The sequence below is a fragment of the Cryptomeria japonica genome, chromosome 1, assembly GCF_030272615.1.
Source record: "Cryptomeria japonica chromosome 1, Sugi_1.0, whole genome shotgun sequence".
Taxonomy (NCBI): Eukaryota; Viridiplantae; Streptophyta; class Pinopsida; order Cupressales; family Cupressaceae; genus Cryptomeria; species Cryptomeria japonica.
In genome coordinates, this window is record NC_081405.1 from 457,230,276 (window position 1) to 457,242,438 (window position 12,163).

Sequence of the window (12,163 nt, forward strand, 5' to 3'; positions counted from 1 at the left end):
TGTAAGGGAGAGATTTTGAGAATTGTCGTCTATATGCTGCAGATTTGAATATAAATCATTGAAGTGTGGTGGTTTTGTTTAGATTTTGTATGCATTTGTGGTTCTTATTGCCTCCAAAATTTAGATTAGAATTTGTTTCAAGTATTGTAGATTGAATGAAAGAATCATTGAATGCGTTTGATTGAAATCCTCTAATCCATACCACTAGCTTTCTTGCTGATTGTAAGTTCACCTTGCATGGTCAACTGGAATATGAATCGTACTTAACTTCAATTATTGCACGTCTATTAGTATGCACTGCCTTGATGGTATTGGTGTTGATGGTGATAATCTGAACATCTATAAATTTACCTTAGATGAATGCACTAAGCTTGTGTCAAATTGTTCATTGATGGTGAGACCTTGCCTAGTAGGATTTCGTTGTTTGTTCATTGCCTCTTGCATTTTAGGTTAGAATAAAACTCCTAAACCCTTATCCTTTTGCATTTTATTTGAAACTCTTGTTAGATTAGATCAAGAGCTATATTGCAAAATCCTAAATCATTGGCAAAACCTATTCCAATCTATGATAAGATTGATAAATCCAAACCATTGTGTAAGTCCCCAAGTGAAAACAGCAATTCACATCGAGCATTGAGTTACCCACATGTCAAGAACTGACCATAGAAACCTTGGAATTGTCTTAGTTGATCAGATATTTAACATCTGAGGTGATTTTGTTCAAGAGAGGGTAAAGTACTTTGGTATTTTATTCTATGTTTGACTGTGCCTAAAAATCACATCAAAAGTACAAATTGTAGTTAATTTTTTATTTATTTTTATACTATGTTTTGTAAACCTTATAAAAAAGTGCCACTTGCACTTAGATTTATAATGGTGATATTCATGCTTGTTGCTAAAGTTGTTATACACCTAGTATTCATTATTGTTAATTCAAAACTGTTATTCTTTCAATAGAATTTAGTGATGTCTATCTTGCTATTTTGATGTTCTTTATCATTTGTCATGTGCGTTGAAGTAGATTACTTTTCTTTTAGCAAGTTTGCAAAGTTTGTATTGTAGGTTTGCTTGAAGTTAGGAATTGTGGATTTGTATCTATCCTTTAGTTTACTGCAACATTGTCTTTATACTTAAACCTATCCAATCTTTATATGTACTTTCATTATTCAATATCTACTTTTCAATGAACAATATATATATATATATAGGAAATAGCAATAATATATTGTTTAGATTAGGTTAGGAGATTTGTCTTCTAATTCAAATAGCAGTTCTACAACACGTCTATTTTGTTTTGTGTCACATTAAAAGGTGCAAATTTAACAACTACACAAAACAACATAATCATCCCAAATTCAAATCATTAGTCCATTCTACATTTTCCTACATAAAAAGGCATTGAATTTATCTACAATAATCATAATATAAAACAAAAATCACTTCAAGTTTATATTTACATAAATGGATGAAAATGAGTTGGTTAGGTGGATTTTTCAAATACATGGAAAATATTTACATTTTTGTACTGTTTTAGGGCCCATCACATGCCATATAGATTCATTAAGGAAGACTTATGGCACAAAAAATCCTTTATCTCCATTAGTATTTATATTTTCCTACTTAATTGAAACATAAATAAGGTCTATATTTCATTGAGAGGGAGATGGAGAAATGTTTAGAGGCATTCATGGGCACTTTGTATTGCTTTCTCAATTTCTATGTATCAAAGTTGATTTGTTCTATTTCCATATCAAATTTTCAATCAAAAGCTCAACTCACTATTATGTGCCACCCTGTATATTTTTTTCTCATTTCCTATGAATTAGTTTCTTTAGTAATCCATTACACAATATTGGCTTTTGCAGATGGGTATTCATATAGTGTGATGATCTCTTCTTATTCTAAGATTGGTGATTTTGAAAAGGTAAAGAAGCTAGCTATGGAGATGGAGAGTATAAAAGTTAATTATGACTTAGCAATGATGAATACATTGTTGAAGGCTTATTCTAGAGTAGGTGATATGGAGAGTGTCATGCGAACGCTCAAGAAAATGGACAAGTTAAAAATTTCTCCTAATTGGATAACATTTAGCACCCTTATTTCCTATTTTTGTGAAGAGGAGTTATATGATCTTGCGTTACATACTCTTGAAGACATGCAAATTAAAGGGCATCAACCAACAGAGGTATGTGCACTTCTAACTGACATCTATTATTTCTCATCCTAACAATATGCTTTTGGATACAAAACATATCATACTATATTGATGAATGAATTTTTATGAATACTTGTAAGGTAGTTGTATGGGAATAAATCAGGTTCAATCCTCCTCCTTTCGTATCTCTTAAGCATAGTTGTATCATATAAGCAAATATATTTCTCAAGAATTTCTCAGCATATCAAAATTTATTATTGAGGAAAAATTAGGAATATATTGGAAAGCCAAAAACGCAGTAATTATTTAAAAAAGGAAGTAACTGGTTTTTTACTTTAAAGCTAACCAGATCTGCTTGGTGATCGGTCAAATTCAGGTCCAATTTGAACCAGATCCATGGTTCAGTCTAGTTCCCTTGTGGATTATAGCAGGGTGCAGTCATGGAGAGTTCGGTTCATTTGGGACAAACTCGGGGAGGATCCAGATGGATCCTAGCTAGCTTACAAAGAACCCATCAAAATTTTGAAAAAGAAGAACTCTTTTTTCCAAATTTTACCCTTTGAATTTGATTTTGACGACAAGTTTTCTAGAGTGAACTCAGAGATTTTTTTAGTGAGTTTTTGACAATTTTCAATGAGTACTCACTAGGTACTCAATGAGTCTATACCCTTGACTTGCACCATGCATGGATAATTGTAATATCCTTTGCCACTTCTGATATAAATGTTCAGACTTCTTGACCCTTGAAGAATTATGTCAAACACTTTGCTTATGACTGATATGAAACTTCGGATTTGCATACTTAGAATGGCAATGATATTAATGCTTGCAAACAACTTCTAAATTGTCTATTGGTCTCCTAGAATGTATATGCAAAAGTTTTGTGTGTTTTCAATGCAATAAGGTGAATTTAAGCTGCAAACATATTACATCTAATGCTGACTGTAATTAAGACAAACAGTTGGCATGCAATCAGACATATATGAACCAAACTTATCACTCCTTTATTTGGAAATCATTTGCTCATTACATTAGCCGCCTTGTACCAAAATACATTGACTAGCAACAATGATCACTTTCAGATTATCTGAAGACATATGACAGCCATAGACTCAAACATGTAAACTGAAATTACTATGAATCATTAATGCCAAATGAACCTGGAAGGTAGCGCCTAGGTTTGTAAATGAAGAAGCAATCAATATCTTCCCTCGTTGAGTCTCCTCTTGGCCAAATCGAATTTATTTCCAAATCGCCCTGCTGCAGATGTGATTGACAGTAATTAATTGCTCCCAGCTCCTTGGTCTCCTTTTAAGCCACAAATGTCATTTTTTAGCTCCTCATATGTGGGTGCTCCAATTTGGGAAGGAACCGATACCTCAAGAATGAGATATGAGCAAATTCGTGGGGATGGAGGTGTGGCACGATTTTTGTTCCAGACCTGATGTACAACTTGCAACCTCCTTATTTCTCTTTAAAAATGCTTTAAGATGAATCGCCTAATCTCCTTAAATAAAATCGATGCACATGAATGTCAAAATAAGGATGAGCTGAATACATCCAATCCCGTCTACCATGAAGATGCCATGAGAACTCAATAAGCACAATGATGAAGGACTGAATTATCCTTCTCTCTCAGCTGCAACCCTTAGGAGGATCTCTCACCACCTCAGTTATGCAGATCATAGGGAGGTATCATTCCCAATGATCAAGTCTGCGGACAACCCTTGGCTCCACAACCAAAATACAAGAGAAGATAACAAACAATTGATGATCAACCATGAATTTCCCTCCTCTATTTTACTTTTCATAAACCATCATAAGGTACCTTCTAGAAGATCCCCCTCCTTATTGGGTAGGTACACTTTATTATTATTTATTAGATATGTTATTTAATTGCACTTTTAAAATGTTATTTCATTGTAATTAAAGTGTACGTCTCATGATACGTGTTATCTCGTTATTACGCCATAAAACCAGTAGAAATAGAATGCGAAGCCCCAAATTTCCGCCATGTCGACCCCCTAATCAACTCCTTGGCCTACAAGGGTCAAATTATAGGCCAACCTCGTAAATGTCCACGTGCTAAGGAGAAGGGGACATTACAATCTGCCCTCCCTGAAATTGCTTTTCCTCAAGCAATCTCAATGCTGGATACTGCAGAATCTCCTTGCTCTCCCAAGTAGCATCCTCAACTGACAAATCCTTCTATTTGATCAAATATTCCTTGATAACTCTCCTCCTCAACTGCTTCTCCCTGACATCCAAGATAGCCTTAGGTACTAAAATCAACTTACCCTCATCATCCAAGGGTGGTAAAGTCATGGAAGGAATTACATGATGTCCTAACGCCTTCCTGAGGTGTGAGACATGAAATACATTATGCGCTTTGCTGTCTGCCGGTAACTCAAGCTCATAAGCCACTTCTACCACACGGCTGATATCCCTGTAGGGTCCATAATACTGTGGCTTAAGCTTCTCGGCACCACTCTTCTTGAGAGTGGACTGCCTATACAACTGCAACATCAGATACACCATGTCACCCACCTCAAATGACTGCTCTACTCTCTTCTGATCTGCTTACCACTTCTGCTGATTTTGTGCCTTCTGTAAATTCTCTCGAAGAGCCCTCATAATATCCTAATTCTCTTGTAACGTGTCTCCCGCACTAGGCACTCTATTGTCACTCAACAACAGTTCAAGAAAGCTAGGCGCCTCATACCCATACAATGCCATGAATGGTGTCATCTGAATAAAAAGGTGGTAAGTGGTATTATAGCAATACTCATAAAGATAGATCCACTTGACCCAACCCTTCTACTGCCCTGCAATGTAGTTTCTGAGATATCCCTCCACCCATGTATTCACTATTTCTATCTGTCCATCCGTTTGTGGGTGGTAGTTGGTGCTCAGAGTGAGCTCGGTCCCACAAAGTTTGAAGAGCTCCTGCCAAAAAATGGCTCATAAAATTGCTATCTTTATCACTCACTATACTCCGAGGTAAACCGTGCAATCTGAATTTCTCTCGAAAGAAGAGCTCTGCTACCTGTGTAGCTGAATATGTAGTGGTGATCAGAAAGAAATGAGCATACTTAGTCAAACGGTCAACCACCACATAAATATAGTCCTTACCCTGCACCTTAGGTAAACCTGTGATGAAATGCATGGAGATGCACTCCCACTTCCCATCAGGAATCAGAAGTGGCTGAAGCAAGCCTGCAGGGAATGTGTGATCCTGTTTATTCTGTTGGCAAACACGACACTCTCTGACATATTGAAGAACATCTGATTTCAAACCCTTCGAAGTGAACCTCTCTTGTATCTGCTTGTATTTCTTGAAGTAGCCGGGATGACCTGCCATAGGTGTATCATGAAAGGTTCTCATCACCATGTTCTTCACATCTGATCTTGGGGTCAAAAATGTCCTCCCCTTGTAAATGATTAAATCTTTCACAATGGAATACCTATCATCATGAATTGACCCGTCAATTAAACCTGAAGCCCAACAGTCCTTGGCATATTCTACCACAATCAGATGCCTCAAATCCTCTGAAACTTCTGCCATGGAGCTCAATTGTGGATGGCAAGATAGTGCATCAGCAACTACATTTTGTATACATTTGACAAAGGAAATGTCAAAGTCATATGATTGCAGCTTGCTTACCCATTTCTGCTGCCTATCATTAAGATCTCGTTGCCGAAGGAAATGTCTCAAGCTGTTATGGTCTATTTTTACAATGAATTTGCTGCCTACCAAATACTACCCGAATTTGGCCAAAGTGTGCATGATGGCCAACATTTCCTTATCATATATGTTGTAGCTCCTCTCAGGACCTCTCAACTTCCTGCTCTCAAATGCAATCGGATGTTTGTTCTGCACAAGGACAACCCCAATCCCTTCACCTGAAGCATCACATTGCAACTTTGGGCAGGTGGTCATAATTCGTTTGAACATCTCAAAGCATTCCTACACTTCGGGAGTCCAAACAAAAGCTCCCTTCTTAGTCAAATCTATGAATGGAGCTGCGTGTCGTGAATATCCATTAACAAACTTGCGGTAGAAACCACATAACCCCCAAAACCCTCAAAGTTGTTTAAGATTCATAGGTGTAAGCCATTGTACAATTGCCTTGACCATGTCGGGATCCATACGCACTCCTTCAACACTGATGATGTGACCTAAATAAAGTAACTCTGTCATACCCAAGTCACACTTGGATTCCTTGGCATATAGAGACTCCTTGCCAAGAATACCCAAAACTGTATCAAGATGTGCAATGTGTTCCTCCCATGTCCTGTTGTACACCCAAATATCATCAAAGAAGACTAGCACAAATTTCCGCAATTCAGAATGGAACACCCTGTTCATCGTTGTCTGGAAAGTGTTGACGTGGCTAAAGTTGTATAGCTATAACTCTCTCCGATCAACATAGAATAAAATGTTGAGTATCCTATCCTCTCTTGAAATAAGGAAATCCCTAATGCTGTTTGGTTTGATCATATGGGCGTGACCTCAATGTTTTGGTTGTCAGGTCTTGACTGCTAGATAACTCAACGGTCGATGTGTTTTGCTGGGAGCACAAGGGGCCTTACGTTTTGCAACAAGCTGGTCTGTATCTGATTCTCAAACTACGAAATAAAAGCAAAAGAGAAGGGTTTAGGAAACCTAAGATTAACCAAGCTGGTACGTGAGTAGACAGATTCAACATAACCAATCCCTGCTTGGCCAAAATGGCTCACAACCTCACAGGAACGGTGCAATCTTCAAGGGGACTTGGAAGATTTTCAGACTGCAAATCCATGGCTAAGCACCCAATTTTGGCGCAGCTCAGACGGACACCTGCAATTGAACTAAACACAATTAAAGGCTCAGGCTAACCATACACAAGAACATACAATAAGTATATCCTCAGTGGTATGAGCTTGAATCCATCAAATACCTACACACCCAAAAGAAAGATCTATCTAAATTGCTGAAAGAAACCATGCAAACAGAAGAAAACAAAGACAATAAACACCATATTTCAATGTTCATATATTTGCTTCAGCTGCCATTACAACAATTTCTGCAGCATCTCTATGCTACCACTAAAATTTAACCTTCTACAAAACTATAACCTATTCTAACTGAAATCTAACAGCCTAACTAGAGTCTAACCCTTTACAAAAGAAAGACCTCAGTCTTTCATAGAATTTACAATTTGAACCGGTGGCCAGGATTGACTGCATCTAAGGGCTGCAATTTGCCTTCTAGAAGTTGGCAGCCTTAACCCATGCCCACTCAATTCTCAGTTATCCCTTCAACTACTATCTCAACTACCTACAACTATTTGGCTTTAATTTAGTCAATTTGGCAGTTAGAGATAATTGACCTGTGTCCCCTTGTTTCAAAATATCTTGAACGGGACCCACAGGCAGTTCTCTTTTTACAATAAACAATTTCAATTTTCAAAACTGAATTTTTGGAATTAACTCCATCTATGTGTTTTGAGAATGCATACTTTGTAGCATTCTGAGTGTTCTTTGTCTTCGGTTTGGCTAGTGGACTTCAACTTGTTGTCCAACGACACACTTCCCAATGCTTGGTTCCAATCTCACGCTCCTGCATCTTCCTCTCTAGCTTCCAGCGCCTGGCTTTGATCTTGTGTTAAGTCGTCACTTTAGGTCCTGTCGATGTCATTTTCTTGTGAATAATCAATTTCAGCTTTAATCAATCAATTTGACAAATATTAAATTTATTTAACGTCTGGCTTCGTCTTGTGGGGTTCGGGCTTGAGAAGCTCTTTGTGAAAGGTATCTTTTAAATGTCTCCCTTCAAACGTGAAATCCGATACTTCGTCTTGATTCTCTCTCCAACTTAGATGAAATTCAGGCCTTCTACATGTTCTGAACGATTTAAAATTTTAAGTGAAAAGGGGCCTCCTTTGCAATTTCGGGTCTAAGGGGCCTTTTGAGAGACTTACTTTCATGTTTTGAATCTGAAACTCGGCACTTTGAATAAAAATGGGAGAACTCACCCAACTCGGCATTTTCAATTAAAAATGGCGATTTTTTTTTGGGCCCGCTGGGCGATTTTGTAAACTTCACCTCTTATCAGCCTAAGTTGGTCTTTACTACGCCCTTTGTAAATTGGAAACTTGGCATGCATAGTAATAATACGTGTCGACCATTTGTGATATATTGCACGACACATTCATTTCTTGCCATATTTTCGGCATACTTGGCTATACTGTGAGTTTTAGTGATTTGGAGGTTTTGTTATTTTCGGCTTAGAGGCCAATTTTAGAGAACTTCGCCGAACTTGTATTTCGGCCTTGGAGGCCGATTTGAGAGGCTTCTATCATTTTCGGCTCAGAAAGCCTATTTGTGCGATTCTCATTTTTGTGATTTTTCGGGTGTTTGAGCCGTTTTGCAAGCCTGACAATTTTCGGGCTATGAAGACCTTTTTCAAGCTTGGGTATTTAGTGTGAAATGAACGATTTTTATTGGCCTCTTTCTGCAAGTGAACTTCGGGCATAAGAGAGGAAATGCGCGATTCTGAACTTGCTTTCTAACCTTTGTTTCATGAAACTTCGGCCTAATGGGCAATTTGTGCGACTTCGTGAAACCACAAGCATTTTATATGAAAATTGCGATTTGAACTTTTGCCCTTTTAATTTCCGGCTTTCAGATGGATTTGTGCGATTTTAACGTTTCGACTTTGCTCTCGCCCTAATGCAAAAAACGCAGACATACTGATCAAATCGCGCGATTTAGACTTGGTGTTCATTTTCGGCCTCCAAGGAGATTTTGTGAGCTTTTGCTAACCTTTTACTTCTTTCTCCTTTTCAGCAAATAAGAAGCCTTTGACGCGATTTGAACTTAACGTCTTTTTCGGGCAAGCTGGTTATATTGCACGATTTCTTAACTTCGTTCCATTTTTGGGTAAAAAGCCTGAAATGCGCGATTTGAATCATTCATTTGTTTTCGGCTTTGAGGACTCTTTTGTGAGCTTTGTTGCTTTTGAATGATTTTTAGACCTCACATCTTAGCCTATGGGGTGAAATGGCGAACTTGGGAAGAATTTGGTGGCAACGAAAGGATTGGATTTTCCCTCGGGCTTTCTCTCGTACGAAGACCTCAGATACGGGGGTCCCCTGTCCAAGACGGGGTGTGTGTGCAGAACGCACAACAAATGGCGACTCGGTTGGGAAATGTTCCTGAACATTTGAAGGATGACTATCCGGATCGAACCCCAGAATCTCTGGTTTAAACCCCACAAACCAACCAAATGATAAAAGATGTATTCAAAGTAAAAATAAGGTCTCAAACTGAATCAAGTCACCAACCTTGGGAGTCAAGTGTGTGTGTAGTGAAGTTCATTCTAGCTTAAAGAAAGTTGAGATATCATTGTTCAATCAAGGCAAGCTACGTAGGGCGAGTCTAACTCCAAAAGCAACCTAGATATTGCCTCGCTGCCAGTGAGCGTTCATAGCCCCGATGAGGATATCACCTGTAAGCCCACAAAGATCGCTCGGTTTCCAGTAGACACCTATTTTTTTTGTTTTTCGATACCGGCAGAGATGTCTGCATTCCCAAAGCCAAGCAATTTGAAAATTTCTTTGCATTTCAATTTCTTTTCTTTTGATTTTTCTTTTACTTTTCACTTTTTCACTTTGGCTAGTAAGCAAAGAAGCCTACGTGGGATTGAGCATTACAGTGTTCGCTGAAGCAGAGCTTCAAATTTTTCACTTGTGATGACATCCCCTTTGATAAAACAATAGACAAGCGATTTTAAGCATTTTAAATGTGCAGTGATCGCAATGTTGGCGACAAGGTGCAGTAAGCAACTAAATTTTTAGAATGACAGCCTTAAACCAAACAAGCTGACTACGAGGGAAACCGTCAATTAGGTGCTCTACCAAAGTCGGCATCCAAGAAACAGACCAGAAAAACTTCCTGACTTCGCACACCAATATTGGGAAAAGCAAACATACCCCTACAAAAACTGACAGGGAGACAACTCCTCTTCAAATTTCGTAAGGACACCTACGCTACAGCAAAGCAAACTAAACTAAAGTAGAAAAACAGGGAAACTAAGCTAGCAGCAAAAAACAAACTACTCTAAAACAGGAAATAAAATCGTAAACTAACTATGTACAAGAGAGACTGACTGTACAAAATGTGGACTATATGCATGCGTTCCCGGCCCAGGGTGATTTCTCAATACGTGCAGTAGTAACAGGGCAACGAGAATAGTTCTTAGTCTGGCTTATTTGTCTTTGTACTTTGAAAATAAAATTTTCAATTGACCACTCTCAGATTTAACCAGGACATCGGGCAAAATTATCATTTGGGGAAGTTCATTGGGTCCGTGGTCAATCCATATGCAGGTTGCTTTCCCAAAATATTCAAAATTAAACTGAAAATATTCAACATTAACAACAGGGAGGAAAGAAACAACCTAGTGTGTTTTTGAGTCTTGCGGGGTGTCATGCGGTGGGAGATCTTCAACAACTGTATCAGGAGGTCGCCACTGGTGGTGCAGCATCTTGCTCACATCTGGTTCGCGCAAATGAGCATCAAATTCTTCATCGGGTTGTGCAAGCTGAAAATCGATCTCGAAACCGAACTCGAACTCAGGAAAGAGGGGTGTATTGTCTGTCGGTGCATCTTCAGATTGCATGAACAATGGAGTCTTAGGCACCTCTGTCAGCACGTCTTCAAATAGTAGGAACTCTTCGAGTGATTGATCCTCAAAAACATCCTCAACAGACTCTTGGATTGCATCGTCCATTGGCAGGGCTACTGTAAACTGCTCTTCAACTTGGTGCTGATCCACAAAGCTCACCTGCTCATTATCTTGAATACTGTCTTCCTCAGTTGCAGGGACAACACAGTCCTCATTTGTCACATCTCCCTTTGGAGCAAGGACAACAAAACAATTTGCTACCACAGTCAGATTGACAGGTTCTTCCTGGTCAGTATTGGGCAATTTCATCTTTTCATCATTGAAGAGTGTGGCACTGCGTTGATGTTGAGATCTTTTGTACTCATCTGTAGCAAGGTAGGCACTCCACACTTTGCTGGTGATGCTCTCCTCTGGCTCTTTCGACAATCCATAGTGGGCTTTAACTTGACTGATTTTCTCCATGCATAGTGAGCAAGTGAATTTTGGGTGTGGAGTGCGGTGAATTCTGCACCACCAAGGTGATAGCACGCTCTCCAAGCACAACTCCTCTTCGAGACCAAACTGGTTCTCAATCCAATCCTTAAATCATGTAAACTCATCAATGCTTGACAGAGGATTGGGGATATCCGACTGTGTGAAATCCGGTTTGGGGATATCCCAGAAAAATATTTGTCCCTGCAGTGCTAACTCGACCCTTGACAGAAATGTCAAGCATCTCAACTCATCGTACTCCGTTGTACCATGAATTCTGCAGTGACCTGTAGATGTGAATTCGGATAACTGCTTTGGATACAACTGTAGACTCAGCCTTTGCAGGATTTGGAAAATGTCGGACTGTGGCCAGCCTCCATGAAGCGACTGATCATACATTTTGACTCAGAATTTTTTTGGTATTTTTGGTTTAACAGGGATCTTACATATCCCGAAAATAGCATTTAAATTGGCTCAATGGACTAACTTGCTGCAAGGAACCTGACAAGGTCCTCCTTCTAGCACCAGTTTTGTTGACGTGGAGGAGGGTAAAAAGAAGGCTATAAGGTTACTCCTTGCAAATATAAACTAATATGATTTGGGTTTAGTTGTTTAGACATTCATCATACCAGACCTCCTAGCGCCAATTCTATTGACGTGGCTAAAGTCGTATCACTACAACTTTCTCTGATCAACGCAGAATAGAATGTTGAGTATCCTATCCTCTCTTGAAATAAGGAAATCCCTAATGCTGTTTGGTTTGATCATATGGGTGTGACCTCAATGTTTTGGTTGTCAGGTCTTGACTGCGGGATAACTCAACGGTCGATGTGTTTTGCTGGGAGCACAAGGGGCCTTACGTTTTG

At 38.9% G+C, this 12,163-nt stretch overlaps 1 protein-coding gene across 5 annotated transcripts in view; it reads left to right on the plus strand.

Moving 5' to 3' along the window:
• LOC131064371 (pentatricopeptide repeat-containing protein At1g10910, chloroplastic) overlaps window positions 1-12,163 on the plus strand; it is a 251,626-nt gene that overhangs the window by 182,514 nt on the left and 56,949 nt on the right. For all 5 annotated transcript variants that reach the window (XM_057998518.2, XM_057998496.2, XM_057998509.2 and 2 more), the window contains one exon: window positions 1,866-2,185. In XM_057998518.2, the coding sequence (XP_057854501.1) occupies window positions 1,866-2,185 (320 nt within the window). The remainder of the gene's footprint in view (window positions 1-1,865; window positions 2,186-12,163) is intronic.